The sequence below is a fragment of the Henckelia pumila genome, chromosome 3, assembly GCF_033568475.1.
Source record: "Henckelia pumila isolate YLH828 chromosome 3, ASM3356847v2, whole genome shotgun sequence".
In the NCBI taxonomy this organism is placed as follows: domain Eukaryota; kingdom Viridiplantae; phylum Streptophyta; class Magnoliopsida; order Lamiales; family Gesneriaceae; genus Henckelia; species Henckelia pumila.
In genome coordinates, this window is record NC_133122.1 from 201,570,828 (window position 1) to 201,590,694 (window position 19,867).

The following is a 19,867-nucleotide window of genomic DNA, read 5'->3' on the forward strand; positions in this document are numbered from 1 at the left end:
GAGCCAAATAATATTCACAAACACACTATAGGAGGATAAGAAGATGGATCAATATCAGCGTATGGATTGCAGTTCTACAGCGGAAAACAAGCTTCTTTATTGTGGGAGTGAGGGACGATTCAATGAATCAAATAATTTAAGAATTAACGGAGTAACACTTTCCAACAATAATTTACAATTTCCACGTGCGGATCAACAATTGATATGTCTTCGACCATTCTAGCACTTTATGATCTGTTGGTTTGGGAACTCAGGTATTTCCATCACTATCAATATGAGACTGAAAGAAGGCGACGCACAACAAGAAGACACTATCAGAGGATGATATTAGTGGTGAAACTAACATACCATCCCTTCAATCCTCAAATCTTGGTGCCAGTCGATATTGCACAAGACAGCTGATTTCATCATATCTCCAAAGCTGCCGCCATTCAATACAAGCAATCGAGGATGAAGTTACAACCGTATCCAAAAGATGATATAAACATAATCAGAAAATCATAAATGTGGAAGGCGGAAGATATTTTTGGTAAATTGAGACCAACCGATCAAAGCTGTTCCTCGCTCTCTCTGCATTATTATTTGCTTTCTCGAATAATCCCCACACTCTTTCGAAATCTCTCTCTCTCTCTCTCTTGTCGGCGCTGGAACTGGATTTCTTTTTTATATCTGTGCTTACTCCAGGCTTCTCTCTATGATCTGTACTGGACCTTGACTTTTCTCTCTGATTTATGCTCGGTCTGGGTCGGCAATCTGTGCTGTTTCGAGCAATGTCTGTTGATGACAAGGATCCATTTCTCAGATGCCCTGATTTCTCAATAGCTAATATAAATATACACTTCTTTAAATGCTTGATATATTCTGGGTAAAGCTCCAGGTCACAATGATTGCCACATTTAATCCATAATGGCTCATACTTTTCTTTACAAAGCTGCCACAGCTGTTTACCGTGGGAACAATCAACCACATCATCTGCAGTACCCTATTGATATTGAAATTAAAATTTTCTCATGAAATATTGGATCAATCTCCAATACGATGATGCTAGAGTACTAGTGAATAAGACAGAGTTTAAGATAGATCATAATGGGCACAGTTAAATGGTCGGGGAATAATTGGTAATAACTCGATGCAATTCAGTTTTGGAATCCAAGGTTCATAAAAATCAAATTTCAGATGTAACTCAGCCCGGATAACAATTGATGACTAAGAACGTCTCCAAGCAAGGACAAATTGAGATGCTATCTGCTCAAGCTGATAAAGCAAATAATTTAAGATATCAAATTTCACCTCTGAAACAGGAAAGGGTCTTGGCCATGCACATCGAAAAATTAATCTTTATGGTCTAGTAATGTTGCAATGTCATATAAAGGCAAATAATATAGGCTAATACATTGAGTCATTAAAATGAGTACAGTAACAAAAATAATGATTGGCGATACCCATTTTATAAAAACCATATTATCTAGTTAAAATTGGCTAGCCTCAGGATGTGATATCATGTATTATAGGAACTATTGTATATGAATGACTAGATTGTACAAATAAAGTGTTGTTGCCACCTTGTCAGCATGATCTTTAAAGGATGCGCAACAACATTAACTACTTCATAACCTGATGGAGATAAACACTTGCGTGAATAATCAAGACTGGACACTGAACTCCCGGAATTTTGCCAATATTCTGAATGAAAACAAAAATAGTGTAATCAACAGAAGATTCATCCTGATAATACTACCAAGCTAAGAGCCATTTTTAATTCTTTTCTGAACTTATGTTTTACCTTATAAATGTCAAATCAATATGTACGCTTAACCGGATACATCACCCGAAGTCCAGATAGTATTGCACTGTGAAGGATTACAGCTCTTAACCTAGACAAACGAGATGCCAACTCTAAAGTTGGTCCACTGCCAACAGATTGTCCGTACAATATTATATCCTCTTCTTTCACCCCATAAGTCTATTGAAGACATTTAAATGCAGCTTCTATATCAGCATACGTATTGTGCTCACTCGGCTTTGAAAAATTAAAAGAGTAGCAAAACTCAGCATTTTGTATCCACAAACTACCTCAGAACTAATAAACTCATGTGCATGCTAACAGAGAAATCGATGAAACACCATGATTGAGAAAGAAACTGATCTTTTGATATTATTGAAGAATATTTTGGAGAGTCAAATACAATATAGGTGTGGTCCTATTTATACAAGAAATATGTTTGACTAGACTATTGACTACGCGTAAGCAATACAAACTATTTTTGATTTTCTAATACTCCCCCTCAAGATGAGGAATGGATATTATGCATTCCCATCTTGGACAAAAGCAAATTGAAACGTGATGGTAACAAAGGTTTAGTGAACAAATCTGCTAGCTGAAATTCAGAAGAGACGTGCATCAACTTGACAATCCCGGCCTGGACCTTCTCTCGGACAAGGTGGCAATCAATGTCGATGTGTTTCGTCCTCTCATGAAAGACCGGGTTCGAAGCTATATGTATTGCTGTTTGGCTATCACAAAACAGAGTTGCTGGGCCAGCATGTAGAACGGCAAAATCTGCAAGTAGAGAACGAATCTATAATATTTCACACACAGCTGCTGCCATGGACCGATACTCTGCTTCAGCAGAGGATCTGGACATTGTCTGTTGTTTCTTTGCTCGCCAAGATATCATAGCCTCGCCCAAAAATACACAGAAACCAGTAATAGACCGACGAGTATCTATGCAAGCGCCCCAATCTGCATCTGAGAAAAATTTGAGTTGCAAATCAGAATCTGATTTGTACAACAGCCCTTTACCAACTGTGCCCTTCACATACTTAAGTACATTAAAAGCTGCTTCCATATGAGAAACTCGAGGCGCTGAAACATATTGACTAAGTTTATTGACAGCAAAGGCTAAATCAGGGCGAGTGATAGTAATATATTGCAATCTGCCAATCATTCGTCTATATGAAGATGGATCAGAAACCAATTCTCCATCTTCCTGTGTAAGTTTAAGATTAACATCCATGGGTGTGCTTCGTGGTTTACAGCCCGATAATCCTGCTTCAGATAGCAATTTCAGTGCATAATTTCTTTGGCAAATGGAAATACCAGCTCGATGCCCAGAAAATACTTCAAATGTCCTAAATCCTTTAGCTTGAATCGATTATTAAGAAATTAATTCTTTCAATTCAGATGCTTCACTCTCATTGTTTGTAGCTATGATGATATCATCGACATAAACCAACAAAGCCAAAAAAACAGTGCCACGAACTCTTAAAAACAGAGAGTTATCAGCATGAGATTGAATAAAACCAACATTTAATAAGGTTGAAGAGAATTTTGCAAACCATTGTCGAGACGCTTGTTTGAGACCATAAAGCGACTTATGAAGTTTGCAAACAGCATTTACAGGTAATGACTCCCCCTTGCTACAATAACCAGGTGGTAGTGACATATAAACTTCCTCCACCAAATCACCATGCAAGAAAGCATTGTTGACATCAACTTGGATGAGAGACCAACCGCAAGAAGCAGCAAGAGCAAGTAAAACCTTAACAGTAACTAACTTGGCTACTGGAGAAAAAGTCTCAAGATAGTCAAGGCCTTCTTGTTGAGTGTAGCCCTTAGCTACCAAGCAAGACTTATGTCTTTGCAAAGTGCCATCAGAACCAAATTTTGCTTTATACACCCATCAAAAACCAACTGCAGTCTTCCCGGGAGGCAGGGAAACAATAGACCAAGTCCTATTGATTTCTAAAGCCTTAAGCTCGTCGGTCATGGCTTGTTTCCATTCAGGAAGTGCAACGGCTTGAGAATAGGTTTCAGGTTCAAGAACAGAAGATATATTATTGATGAATGCTTTGTAGGATAAGGAAAGTTTAGAAGAATCAACAACAGAGCATAGAGGATGAGCCGTTGAAGATTCAAAAGGAGATTTGGCCATATAACAGTAGTAATCTTTTAGATGAGAAGGTTTATGTAAAGTACGTTTAGAATGAATGCTTTGAGATGGATCAGACATGAGTGGGGAAGAAGATGAAGGCATGTGATTAGGTAAAACATTATCAGGGAAAAGCTCAAAAGGAATGAAAGAAGAATTTTCCTTGAACGGAAAAATATCTTCCTGAAAAGAAACATCACGAGATATAAAAACATCATTTGTGTCCAGATTTAGCAGTTTATATCCTTTATAACCCGAAGGATAACCAAGAAAGACACATTTAATAGCTCGGGGTGAGAGTTTTTGTCGTGTAGACAATAAAGTAGAAGCATAGCAAAGACATCCAAATATCCTTAAATGAGAATACAGAGGACGTTTGTTGTACAACAATTCAAAAGGAGTTTTATTATCAAGAAGTGGAGAAGGTGTGCGATTGATCAAGTAGACAGATATAAGAATGCAATCACCCCAATAAACTAAAGGAAGGTTGGACTGAAACAAAAGTGCCCTTGCTACATTTAGAATATGTTGGTGTTTCCTCTCAACAACAGAATTTTGTTGAGGTCTCTCCACACAATAATAATAATGAATGATTCCTTCTTTATTAAAGAAATCAACAAAACCAAGTTCGGGGGCATTGTCACTCCTCACTGATTTGACACAAGCGCTAAACTGAGTTTTAACCAATGTACAGAAAAATTGGAAATATATGTGAAGCATCCGATTTGTTCTTCAACATATATACCCATGTGAATCTAGTGTGATCATCAACAATGGTAAGGAAATATCGATAGCCTTCAACAGAAATTGGAGTGAAAGGACCCCATATATCAATATGTACGAGTTCAAAAGAAATTGCACTGATTTTATTATGTGATACAAAAGACAAACGCTTTTGTTTTGACAAGTGACAAACAGAACAATGTTTAGTATCTGAAGAATCAGGGCTGGATTGCAAAATTTCACCTATGAAAGCAATTCTAGTGAAAGATGGATGTCCCATACGACAATGCCACAACTGATTTTGAAAAACAAAAACATTACAGATCTTGGAAGAGGACATATCTGATTTTGTAAGCACATATAAGTTCCCAACTCTTTTACCCATTCCAATCACCTTGGTCTTGTTGAGATCCTGAATATGACAGAAATCAGATAAAAGAGACAGAACATGTGAGGACTTGAGTAAGAGAGCTGATTGATAATAGATTGAATTGAAAATTAGGAACATAAAGCACATCATTAAGGATGAGATCCTTGGACAGTCGAACAGATCCTAAAAGAGTTACTGGGATTGTTAAGCTATTTGGTAATGTTACTGTGGATTGGACTGGCATATAAGAATGGAACTGAGATATGGAACAACATATATGGTGAGTCGCCCTTGTATCCATTACCCAATCCATTCTTGAGATGGAAGAGAGTGAAGAACATATACCAATGATACAAGATATAGCAGGCTCTTGCTTTTGCACTTCCATGTTGAAACCATCCCTAGCTTGAAGCTTAGTGCTCAGAAACTCAATAAGTTGCTTACACTGGTTTTGAGTCAAATTATCCATCGAAGCATTTGAAGAAAACTCTGCATTACTGGATACTTGATGAGCTTGACCTTGGTGAGCTTGACCTTTATGTCGATATTGCGATTGATTGTACCTAGGATGTCCAGGTGGATGTCCATGAAATTTGAAACATTTGTCAATTGTATGGTTCGTGAAATGACAATAAGAACACATCATTTTATCCACCATTCATCCCTTTGGTTTCTGAAAATGCTTCGTAGATGCAACAACAGCAGTAACTGGAGAATTCACATTAGCAGCATTAATACTGATTGATTGATCGACATTCAACTTCGAAACCCCCAAATTAATGGACCGTTGTCTTTCTTCTTGTATTACTAGTGAGAAAACCTTCGTAATAGCAGGAAAAGGTTCGATCATCAAAATTTGTGGACGAATGTGCGCATATGACTCGTTTAACCCCATCAGAAATTGCATCACACATTCCTGACTTTGATAGCTCAGCCATTCCTTTGTTGTTCCACAATTACAGACTGAAGTAGGTTGATAATCTCGCAGATCATCCCACAGTGTTCGCAATTTTGTATAATACGAGCTAACATCCAGAGATCCTTGTTGTAGTTCACTGAGCAACTTCTTAATTTGATATATTCTCGGAGCATTACTTTCATGAAATATGTCTCGTAGGTCCGCCTAGATTTCACTAGCAACTGACAGATACATGAGACTATCTGCAATTTCTCGGGTCATAGAATTCAAAAGCCAAGAGATCACCATGCTATTACACCTCACCCACGATCCATAGAGCAAATCATCAGAGCGTGGACGTTGAATTGAAGAATCCACAAATGCAAGTTTATTTTTCGCTGTTAATGCTACAATCATAGCACGACTCCAAGAGTTGTAGTTGGATCCTACAAGAGGATGAGATAAATGATTCATACCAGGATGATCTCCATTTTGAAGAAAATACGGACTTCCTGAATCTTTCGAAGTTGAACGAAGCAGCGGATTCGGATTTTGATTGGGGTTCACATTCTGATTTGCTCCTCCTCCTCTTGACATTTTTGAACAAAAAGAAGATGATTTAGATCAATTTTGAAAGAAATTAGAGATCCCCCTCTCTAAAACCATAACAGAGAAATCGATGAAACACCATGATTGAGAAAGAAACTGATCTTTTGATATTATTGAAGAATATTCGGGAGAGTCAAATACAATATAGGTGTGGTTCTATTTATACAAGAAATATGTTTGACTAGACTATTGACTACACGTAAGCAACACAAACTATTTTTGATTTTCTAATACATGCGTATACAGATATACCTTGCCAGTGGACTGTCCATATCCTGAGTAATCATACCTACCATGAAGAAATACACAACTCGAACATCATACCTATAATTTTTCCAGCTGGCAATTTTTTATTGTCTGAATGATATTGACAAACATTTTGCATGAACAAGAAGTGAGATCTCCAAAATCAAGAATACAGCTGAACACACAATGTGCTCCCGACACACGCCTCATTATATAAGCAAAAAACAACAATTATTCATCTGCATTTAGTTTTGCAAGAGAAGCAGCATTCAGTGTAAGCTATGACATCACAAATTTCAGCGATTTGTTGAGCAATCCTGGAACTGCAATATGGATACACCTCAATCCAAAGCTTTATCCACCTCTATTTTATTTTTCTTTTCTGGAATATGAATATCCACACCATGATGAAAGAATTCTTAAGTTGGTCCAGAAAATCATTCACAATCCACAGGTCCTCCCCTTTCCCAAGCACGCGTACTCCACCACAATAGAACGAACTATAAATAAAAACTACCGCTTTTTATTCAACCAGAAAAGACACCAATCTCAAAAATTAAGAAGAAAAAATAACTCCAAGAGTAATATTTCTCCGAAAGTTTGGAAAATACCCCATCAAGTTGATTCGGAGGTGGAAGCTGAGCTCGCTAAAGAGATCATACATCTGCCCAAGATCGGCTGCGTTTCCATGAGAGTATAAAATGGTAAGCTTTGCCATTGGATTCTTCACATACACCGCCACGATCTCCGTACCTCTCTTCGTCTTCACTTTCAAAACATCCACGTTTTCCTTCTCCGCCACCTCCGTCATACTCATCTTCCCCATCGACCCATCAACCGTCAACCCATACCAAGCCGGATTCGGCGGAAAATACACCAATTTCGCCGCCATCGACAACGTGATGGCTCCCATCTGCTCAGGGGCGGAGCCAGAAAATAAACAAGGGGTGATTAAATTTTTTCAAAAGTCAATGCATAAACAAAATTCATAGGATATATAAATTAGAAAATAACTATATAAAAATCCAAAAGTTTGATAATTATGTAAATACTATATAACCATACACAAATAATTCTAATTTCTACAAATATTCATCGCATTAGCAGCAAATAAAATTAGCAAGTAGCAACATATTTTAATTTTAATACACATTTTAATTTGTATTAGGAATCAGCTAAAGATTTTAATCTCAAAAAACCAACAACCATTAACACAAAGAAATGAAGAATTAGAAACCATTTTTTTCTTTTGACTGACCCGCACCCCACGGCCCCACCAATTCAATAATTTCAATCCCCTCATTTTTTTTCTTCCATTATTGTGTATAGTGTGCAAGTGTCCTGAATAAAAACAGAAATTCAATCCCTAGTCCCCACAAAGTTGAACATTGAAATTTGAAAGGCCACTAACATATAATAACCATGAATATAATAAACAAAAACTGGAACCGTCTCCCACAAATCATTATCAAACTAAAATCGAAATTGTTCTCTGTTTTTTGAATCGATAGCTTACCGTTCATTTGATTCCTAAATATAAGAAATCAAAACCGAGAGCTTCAATAGCTTTAGCTCCTCAAAAATAAAAACCCCTCTTCTCTTCTCGTCTTTAAGACTCGCAATTTTGAAAGAAATAACCAAATTACCAAAGTAGAGAAAGTTCTTGGTTTTTGTTCTGCGGAAGTCATAAAAAAATAAAAATTATATTTGGGCTGGACTATTTTTAATTTGGGCTAGACATAAATTTATATATATATATATATATATATAGTATACCTATCTAGTTGGGCCGACGCCCCTGCATCTGCTCCAACAAGTCAAGAAGATAATAATAATAATAATAATAATAATAATAATAATAATAATAATAAACTATACAAATGAAATAAATTCCCCTCCCTCACTCTGATTCGGAACCACCGAGTTTGGTTTTCCCATTACGGATAATCAAAATTTCTCAACATATACATATACAATACTAAATTATGGATTCAATCATCACATTGGAAATATGTTACAAGTAGAATCAGAAAGGAGTTATAACGGAGGCCGCGGACTCTCGGCGGCGGTGGCACGTGTTTGGTAAACGGTGATCGGAAGTGTTCCGTTGGTACATGGCCATCTGCTTTTTATCAGGAAAAAATGAGGCATATAGATCACTATTGATTTTATTTGAACAAAGAGACGTTTGAAAAACACTGTTACCTTTTAGTAAAAATATTAAGCGGAATAAAAACAAATCCAAAATGAGATAAAAATAATTTTAACTCTCGTCGACTGGGTAATTGATTTCTCGACTGACGTAATTAACTGTTTCACTTGAACTTCAATTTTCCCTCTTTTTGCTCTTAAATTTTTTACGGAACCGTCGCTTGTCGGAACAAAACCCTATTGAGCCGCCGTTAAAGCCCTCTTTCGTCGCCGTCATCGTTTCTGTCCTCCACGTAACCTCGTTCGTTCTCCACAACAAGCAAAACAAGTAATGGCAGAGGAAAACGTTACTGTAAGTCAGCTAGAAACCTAGGTTTTTCTATTATAGACTTTGATATTTCATGTTTGATATTCATATATGATGAATATATATGATCAATCCATGAACATTTTCATATGTTTGTCAACTTTGTTGCATTCATTCCTACCGTAGTACAGTCATAGTAAATTTCGACCAATTCCGACTGTTTTGTTTCATGTCTCGACTGATGATGTAATGAATCTCAACTGCATTACGTAGCACGAGTTATCGACTATGTGTCGATCGATTTTTTTCTTATCTCGACTGATGATGTTATGAATCTCGACTGAATTACGTAGCACGAATTATCGACTATTTTTCGACCGATTTGCTTCATATCTCGACTGATGATGTTATGAATCTCGACTGTATTACATAGCACGAATTATCGACTATGTGCCGACCGATTTGTTTCTCACATCGATTGTATCATATTTTAATCTCGACTGATTCATTTAACTTATTATTTTGATATTTAATTATTTATGAACATTTTTTCTTCTGATTTCATTCGTAGTTAACTATTCATTGATTTAATACGTTTTTCAGGTTGTTCTTCAAAGGAAAGGGATCAAATTTGATCGTTTTTCCTGAAATTTGACTAAATTAGGACGATACGTAGATGTTACTGAAAAGATAATTAAGTATCTTAATCCGATCGAGATGGAAGTCATGATGAGCAGAACACAACTTGGACACCTGATATGTAGCGCAAATTGTTATAAATTGTCTGGGAGTTTGTTATGGTATTTGATAAGTAGGCAGACATTAGACTCACCGAAAAATAAATTCTGGATGGTGATACGAAAGAGGCCTATCAGATTTTCATAACTCGAGTTTTGTTTGATCACAGGACTTAACTGCTCCAAAGATATTCCTGAGATTCCGATGAAGTTAGATTTTAAATCTAGACATTTTGGGGATATGGATGTGGTCTCTGTGCGGAACTTGGAGGATAGTCTAGGTGTGTTGAGCTGCGAGGGCGGTGATGAGGTCAATCTTGAGAAGGTAAATCTAGTGTGCCTTCTTTTTGTCACTGGTGTTCTGTTGACCAAGAGAACTTGACAATCTTTGACCGTGGGCCCCAAGTGGTTTAGGTTAGTTGAATACTTTGATGCCTTTAATAGATATCCTTGGGGGTCTTCCGCATATGATGTAGTCCTTGCTAGCTTGCGGTCGATGAATATATTTGATAAAATTAAAGAAAGAACGAAAAAAAAATATTCGCTGACATACACCATTGCAGGCTTCATCAATCCATTACAAGTAAGTAGTCATCTAGTTTTGTAATTCGTTTGTAATATATATCATTTTAATCATATCTATATATTGAATAGAAATGTTATATAATTGCAGATCCTCTCCTACGAATGCATACCTGGCGCTGTGAACAGTCTTGCAACTCATTTAGATGAGCCTGGTCTACCACTTCCGCGAATGTGTCGTTGGAGCACGAAGGACTGGAGCAGCAAGAATGCTCCTAAGAAGGAAGAAATTAATTCATGCTTCAAATCACTTGATAATGTAAGTAAAGTAATCGTTTTGTGTCTTAGATATATGGTATTCATTCATAAATTCATTACTCTCATTAAATTATAACTATTACATGTAAGCTGACATTGTCGGGATCCTTGCTCCCACTGACAAGGAGCGTATGTCAGAACACTTCAGAACTGGCATATTTGAAGATCCTTCCCCAGATCATGTGATTGATCGAATCGTTGATTTTATGGCTCAGGGGAAGAAGGTGTACTGCTGCCAGTGTATCCTTTCCCGTTTTGTTCCTACACCGGCTGTGAATATTCCTCAGGGGAACCTGCCATCACTCATCCTTGATCGGTCACCTGATATCCAAAATGAGATGACAAACCCTCTGGATTTCAACAGCCCCAATAATTTCATGATCCCGCCACCACCTCCAATCAATGCCAGTGGCTTGCAGCCTCCTAATCCAAATGAAATTCAGATGTTAGGAGACATGATATGTGTCATGCAGACATCCATTGATTTCATGTGCACGATGATGCAAACTTCAATGAATGAGATGCATGGAAAGTTGCTGAGGTGCGGTCGCTGAGAAGCGAGGTTAGTTTGCCGAGATGAGACAGAAGATGACACAGTTGGAAGATATATTGCGAGCACATCTTTTTGTCTGTTCTCGTAGCTCTTAGTAGCAGCCAAAACCTCACCAGTCACGTATGAATTTTTGTTTGTTTTTGTGTTGCGAAATTTGTGCTCACAAGTGCACGGTGTCAAATTTTAATATAATGATAAATAGAGTATCATTCCTACGAAGAATAACGTGAAAATATTCAGTACTTGTAATTAAAATAGTCTTAACTTTATTTAGAAAATCAACAATCAGAAGATTTGCAAAAAAATAAAAATAAGCAGATGATTATTTATAGCACGCACACAACTTTCAGGAATTACCAATCAGATGAAAAATGGTCTAGAGGTTTAGACTTCACTGGTTTCAACAAAAATCACTCCTAAATAATTTATTTTCATGAATTCCTTTCAATTAATAACCAAGAACACTCAAGTGTATTATTCCCTCTCCCGAGTGCCGAATAATATGTATCAATCATAAGTGCATTTTGTATGCATTAATTCGTGATAGGTTTGTGTCTATTTTGTGTGCATTCATATTGTTTTTATGTTTTTTTATGTGTTTTAGTGCATGTGTGTGTATTTCACTCTCCGGGTTGATTTTGTAGGAAAATAGATTTTTGAAAAGTGAGTTACGGAGCAGCCTTGGTTAAAAAATCATATTTAATTTTTGATAAATTCAAATCCGATCTCTACCGTTTAGAATAAAGTTCAAGATGTTTTGAAGTTGCTGTCCAAATTTCAGCTCGATCCAACGGTTAGAACTGGATATATGAATTTTTCAAAATCGTCGCTCGGAGCAGAAAATGTGAGGCGCGCGAGCGAGATTTGAGCGCGCCTGCGCGCGAATCAGAGTTTCAGAAATCTGTTTTTTTGTTATGCGCGCGCTAGACTTATTCCAAGCGCGCGCGGGGGTTGCGACATCAGATTGTTCCGAAAAGTCCTTGTATTGAAAGGAAATTAATTGATAGGCGTTCCGGACCATATAAATATAAAACCAAGTTCGTATCTCAAGTCTTCACATGAATTCTATTCATAAACTTAACTGACTAAACACATGTCTAGAAATTCCCAAGCAACCTATAAACTTAGTTTTATCCGAATAAATTCCATCCATAAGAGAATACATGACAACAAGGACACAACGACTAATTTCTCCTAATGCACAAGTTTAATATTTTCCATCAAGCTCCTACAATCTCATAAAATTATTAACACTACCTAATAACTCAAACAACATCCACGTACTATCCAAAACTTGAAGGAATATTAGTACACCAACTCCGTTTAACATGGAACCGCATGCTACAAAAATAAACAGTCAAATAATACATTTTAAATTATAAAAGAAGATTTAAACAAAAATAAACACTAAACTACACACATAATTAAATTAAACATCTAGTTTTGAAAATATTTTAAAAAGAAGGTGACATCAAAACATTTAAAATAAATCAATTATGACTACCATATAAAATTCATTAAAACTTACAGACTTTGAGGCGAGATTTCTCGAGTTTCTTGCAACCGGCAGTAGGCACAACCCAAACCAGAACCATGCTCTGATACCAACTGAAACGACCCTAACTTTACTTTAAATAATAATGAAATAAAATGCGGATTTTAAGAAAAATTAAATACTTTAAAAAAATTTTAAAAAAAATTTCGGCATGACCTATTTATTTATAATTAAACCCGCATGTCACAGACAACAACTAAAATAAAATAAAAAGGAATGCAACTTGACAACACAACTAAACTAAACCGAGAAATGAACGAGAACTGGAGAAAAAGATTCGACAAACCAAACGTCCAAAATATTCAAAAATTACTGTTTACATGGAAGAAATCCATTCTTCAAGTCAATACTTTACATTTTATTCGATCAACAAAATAAAAGACTTTAAGGTAATACGATAAAATTTTGCGGAAACTGGCATGGTTAGAGGGATGTGCCGTGCCCGCATCACAGTCCACTTGATAGTCCTGCCCCACAATCTCAATGATAACCTAAATCTGAACCAAGTAGATATAATGAGCCTAAAGGCCCAACAAGAATATGAGGAAAATAACGAGTACTACATAAATATATGCACACGCAGATTAAAAAATAGCTGATACTAAAAATACTTTTGTTTTGTGCCCTTACTTTAAACAAAATAAACTTCAAAACTGAGAGAACATGAATATAACATATGAATGAGTAAGTCGAATATAATCACTGTAAATGAATAAACTGTACTGAAACATAGTCATAAATGATTTGAACTGTAACTGTAACTGTAACTGTGAACTTAGATCCTTGAATTGTGACTCTGGTTTCGATCTAGATCATGGCTGCAGTGCACTATGCCGCAAGAAAGTCAGGATATCTCCCAACCCGTCTTGCCAATGTTTGGTATGGGAAGCCAAGATTTCTCTCAGCCCGTCCATACACGTCAGGTGGTAAGGAAAGCCAGAACGTCTCCCAACCCGTCCATACACGTCTTTTTGTGGTCACAACCAACTCATTTTGTTCAAAATATTTTCTTTCCTTCTTGATTCATGTACTTAGCACGTATATGTAGATGTAATGTACTTGAAAATATTTACTCAATGATCAAGCAAAAAACTCAAACATGGATGACCGGGATGGTGATTTAGGGAGCAAACCAAGGATGAAAATCTAAACCATAATTTAGCACTTAAGACATTTAGAGCGGTTCGTCCGTAAAGCTTATAACTCACTCGATTCTTATCCAAAAAGAATTCCGCTAGAAACCACAACTCCCTCACACTTAAAACTAAATAAGAAAGTCACCCTCAGGGTATTATTCCTATCCAATCTTTTATAAAAATTTCATTTCGGACAGCCCCTCACAAAATTTCAAAATTATGCACCTATTTCTTCAAATGCTTAAAACTCGACCAAAACTTAACCGAAATAATTCCCGCTTGAGCCGACATATTCTCAACATCTTATACTAATTCCAGACCCGAGCCCTTGATCAAAACCCGAGTTTAACCCCGTTTTAAAAATTAGCTTCCGGACATCAACCTTATTCACTCAAAAGTTCTGCACCTCTTTGATCAAATGCCTAGGACTCGAGGAAAACTCATCCGAATTGAGTTCCGCTTGAAACGACATTTCCCTAACATCCTAGGCTACCTCGAGACCCGATCCCTTCACTAAATCATGATCCTAACCCTGTTTCAAACATTCATTTCCAGGCAGCCCACGCATGACAAAATTTTTCTCATCCAAGTCTTAGTTCATTCCCTTTTCAAGACACCTACACATTGAACTTCCATGTTACAACCTATAAACTAAGACCATGACCATTCCTTAGACCTCTTCAAACCACTTGTTCAGCCCTCCCAAGCCTAGCACGACTCAATAACCAGCCCCTCGACCAATCCATAAAACCATCTTCACCAAATCGATTTACCCCTCAACTCCAACTTGCAAGCTAACTTCAACCCATCCTAAGCACTACCATGTGAGCTACATTCTCACCCATGATAGTCCCTAATACACCATCCAAGCAACACATAACAAAATTCGAAACAACATAGGCTAAAAAAAAAATCTGAAATTTCAAATTGAAAGGGGAAAAGGAGTACATCAACCAAACTTCCAACACAACTCATATTCAATCAATACATATGGCTAAAAATTAACATAAGTATAAACATAGCAATATAAGGGCTGAAATTTTCGAAATGTTGTCCCAAAAATAAAGAAAAATTCGAAATACTCAAGACAAGACAAACACACAACATAATAATCTATTTGGTGGCCAAAGAAAATCATATTCTTGCCTATTTTCGAAATGCCCCAAAAACTCAAGAAGATGGAGATGGAACGAGCTGAAAAACTGATGAACCATGGCTGGAAACTCGACCCAGCAGCTAGATAGACATCCAATGTGCAAGCTCCGGCGACGGCGGCGGTGGTGGCAGGACGGCGGCGACCGAAAAACCCTGGAAGAGAGAGACGCATATTTCTTGGAGAAGGGGAAGAGAAAAACGTGAGTTTGGGGCTTGGGTTAGGGATTGTAATTTTTGTTGTGTAAAATAATTTATGTGTATAAGTGTGTGTAAGTATAGGTGTTTGTATAGGTGGGTGTGTGTGATTTAAAAGTTCTCTTAACTTTTAAAAAGTGTCACACACCTATAACAATTTTAGCCCTAATTTAATTGCACCAATAAAATGCACAAGCTAGAAAATCATAATTTAAAATATTAAATTGGATTTTACTAGTTCGAATTTTCAAAAAAATGCTAATTTTTCGTAAAAGTTTAAAAATAAACTCAGAATTCGGAAAAAGTGATTTTTGACACCCGGAAAATTCTAAAATCAACCATTCAAATAATTTCCTCAATTCTCACAAAATTTACTCTTGAAATAAAATTTAGGAATTAACTGCCGAAGTCTACCATTGCCGCAAGCCGGAACCGGAAACACTGAACTCAAGAATTTCATGAAAAATTTAACTGAAAATATTTGAGCAACTAATTCTTTAAAGAAATTTAAACACTATCATAGAATTAAAAATCAATACTTTAAATATTCTGATGTCACGACGACGAGTAAAATATTTAAATAACAAGCAGAGCGATTTAAAATAATTTAAACAAACTAGACTAACATTTAAAAGCAATTTAAATAAATACACAAGCGAAAATAAAAAAATCTTTAAAATGATTTGGACAATTAAAAAAATTTAAATAAATAAGTTAGACATTTAAAATAATTTAAAATAACTAACCGCTAAACTTAGGTTATTTAGAATAAATAAATTAGACACTCGAAAATATTTAAACAAATAAGCTAAAAGTTAAAATCATTTAAAAAAAATAAGACAATTAGAATTGTTTAAGAGAATAAACTAAAAAATTAAAATCATTTAAAAGAGTAAACTAAACAATTAAAATTAAAATCATTTAAATATGCAAGCCTAAACTTTTAAAATATTAAAACAATTTAAATTGCACAATAAATTCATTTAGACACCTAAATTTAAACAATTAAAAAAAACATTAATTAAATATTTAGTACAATAAAAATTATTTAAACAAATAATAAAATATTTTATTAGCACATAATTCAAATAAAGAATTTGAATGAGATAAACTTTAAAAATTATAATCCTAATATTTATTAAATTTAATGCATGTGATTTTGTAGATTGGATTTTAGGCGCCACAATTCCTTCCCCCCTTAAATGGAATTTCGTCCTCTAAATTCGAGACTTACTAACTAGGTTAGAATACCTTAGACCAGATCAACACTAAATTTTCCAACTTAGCACCCACATTAGTTGGCCCAAATCAGCTTTCGCTGCGCATTCTGATGCTTATTGATATCTATGTCATCAAAGATCTGACTAAATCTTATTGCAATATAAAATTTACAATTCCTACATCTTCCAAGTGGTCTTATCCTCAATTTACCTTCAGTTTAAATTTATCAACTTAAAACGTCATCCTACCGCATTGATAAGTTCTACAACCTACAAGTTCTTAGATCTTTATGTTATTGCACGACCTACATTTTTGATACCCTTATATCCTACGTCGGGATTCCAAGCAATAGAGCCCATATAACCAATAAATAATTTATGTCTACCTCGATCATAATTTAAAAACTTTCTAACAACGAAGCTATGCTTAACGTATATTTACCAATTAAACTTAACTCATATAATATACGACTCGAGCTCTTAAGAAATTCACAAGTCCTCAAAATACGAGGTAGATCTGGCCATTTCTATAAATAAATAAATCTAATCCTTCATAAGAAAATATAACCATAAAATCCACTGTTGTTCAGTCCCAAGGTATTAACCGATAACATATAAAATCCAAATAGGTGACTAAACAGATCTCGGTTATCCACTCTCCAAGTTATACGTTCATCTCTAGCATCTTTGATTTTTCCGAAAGTAAAATTCTTAATTAAAATTTTCCAACAGATTTAACCATATTTTCTATCCCAGACGCAACGGCTAAGAAATCCATATTTACACCTCAAATCAAAATATACCACGAGCTATTATCCATTTATTGGATTAGATTGTCTCTAAGCACCAAATAATTCTTACATATCGCCTGAAGACATATCTCAAATCCCTAGTTCAACTTGACAGCAAGTCTGAAAATCCAAAAATTTCCAAATTATTATATGTACAACCTGATTCATATTTCAAGAACTTAGTATCCAATTAGGCACCTTGAAGAGTTTGTAATTCGATTGAAAATGCTTTCTCATTGTTCCTCAAGTACCCTAGCATTTTACTGGTAAATAAATCTTCAGCTTATTCAGGAACTTCATAAATATTCTATTCATCCTTCTGCACCCATACTTGTTGCAATAGCCTTACTGGTTGATATTCACAAAATCTTAGAATGCTAATGTAAAGTACCCAAAAGTCTCTAGGAAAAACTCTATTTCCTATCTCGCAATTGTTCACCCATTCAGCTTACCAAAATCATCTGTTTACTCTTAACGATCCTATTTAAAATGGAAACAACCTATTCCACTAACTCACTAACTAGCAGTCTACTCGCTAGAACCAGATATAATTGATAGTCGTCATTTCTCAGAACACAATGATAACTTAGAATTTATCAGTACTTGTAAGGTCCAAAAATTCCACTAGCTTAATCACGGTTAATTGATTAAATTATATGATTTAATGCATGTTATTTAGAATGTTTAATTGTTATGTTTAATTATGTGATTAATTTAAATGCCTGAAATTGTAAGCATATGTATGATTTTAAAGTTTTCATGTTGGAATTAATTTTGGGTCGCAGGAACGAGTCTACCCTTGAAACGAGTTAAGAAAATATTTTAAATTAAGTTTAAAGGGATGTAGTGCATTTTTATTTAAGTAGGAGAGTAAAAAAATTTTAAAGGATTTTAAGAGTAACTAATGGGCCGTGTTGGAGCCCATTAGTCACAAAAGAAAAGCGTTCAGAATTTATTTCTGAACACTCATTTTGAACGCTCACTTTTCTTTTCTCAAAATCTCTCTCGAATACTGCGATCTTCAGGCTGGGGTTCTTCCACTTCTCAAGGCTCGATCGTTCCGCCGTCCAGGTTAATCCCAATCAGACGATTCAGGCAAGTTTTTACTGTTTTTAAACCCATTCAAGAATTATGTATTTTTAAGGTAAAACCTAGGTGTTTTGATTGATGATATATGCACGTTCTTGAAAAATTTATGAGTATGTTGCTTGATTGTGATACGTGAAGCATTCCTGATGTGTTCGGTTCAAGTTTATTGAGTTTTGAATGATTTGAAGGCAAGAAATCAGAGTGTTGGGGTAAAAGTTGGAATGAGGGTTCTTGATTCAAAATCTTTGAAATGGTTGTTGTTTTGGGAAAAGTTATTTTGAAGTTTTGATGTGGTTGAATGTTATTTTTGATGGAAAAACGTCCCAAAGCATTGTGGGTTTTGAAATTGTGCAGAAAAGATCAGTTTTTCGGAGATAGGTGTCGCGACGGCGCGCCCGCGCCGCAGTTCCGCAATTCTGCGAATGGGCGGCACGGCTGCGCTGCACACGGGGCTGGCGCGGCCGCGCCGCACCTCGAACTTCCCACCCCATTTTACGAGTTTTTGGGTCCTAAAAATCATGATTTTGATATTTTAATGTATTTTAATTATTTTTAAGAATGTCCATGAAGAACTTTAAAGTTTTCAAGGTCCGAAACGGACGGAATGCCTCACGTGGATCGGTCAAGTTATGTATTGCATGATTATGTGATTTTTTTATGAAAGCTAATTTCTCATGAAATGTTTTGAAGGAATTTAAGCATGTAGCATCACGAGAAATTTTATGAGAATGTTACGAGGTTTATGAAAATGATATGATATGATTTGATAAGATGAATGATATGATACATGAAAAATATTTTGATGAATTATGCGTCTTGTGGTGATTATATGGGGTATGCACTTCGGGATGAGCTCCGGAGCGGCTATCCAAACATGGCTCACGGGATGGTTATATGGGGTATGCACTTCGGGATAAGCGCCGAAGCGGCTATCCAAAGAATGAAAGTTTACGAGCGTAATGCCATATGCTTGTTGATCAACAGGAAACTATGAATGGCTCGTTATGACGGTTACCACATTACTCATACTTCATCACCTCAAATATTTTTATGTTATGGCTACATCAAATTTATGTTTATTGCATGAAAGTTTAAGTTAATGTTTTTCTTTTAAAGTAGAAAATCCTTTTTATGTCTGTTCTTGCTGAGTCTTTCGACTCACTATACTTGAATGGTGCAGGTAACGATGATGTGGATGCTTATATTGATGATTATGTGACCGGGCATGAAGAAGAGGCCGAGGTTGGTCCAACGGGCAATGCATGAGTGCGAACGCTTTAGCTTGGGAGATGTTTTAAAAACATTTTTTTTATTTGATGAGAGGCAAACAAGTTTAATTTTCTTTAGTTGTTGTCCATGT

The 19,867-nt window shown here is 35.8% G+C and overlaps 1 protein-coding gene across 1 annotated transcript; it reads right to left on the reverse strand.

Annotated features, from left to right (window-relative positions):
- Nucleotides 1–186: 186 nt before the first annotated feature.
- Nucleotides 187–3,017, reverse strand: LOC140890358 (uncharacterized). Its single transcript, XM_073298115.1, has 5 exons — nt 2,598–3,017; nt 1,829–1,963; nt 1,615–1,683; nt 546–982; nt 187–421 (listed from the first exon to the last, which is right to left on the reverse strand). Exons 1-5 carry the CDS (start codon nt 3,015–3,017, stop codon nt 340–342), a joined length of 1,143 nt encoding a protein of 380 aa, XP_073154216.1. The 3' UTR covers nt 187–339.
- Between the last annotated feature and the right edge of the window lie 16,850 nt (nt 3,018–19,867).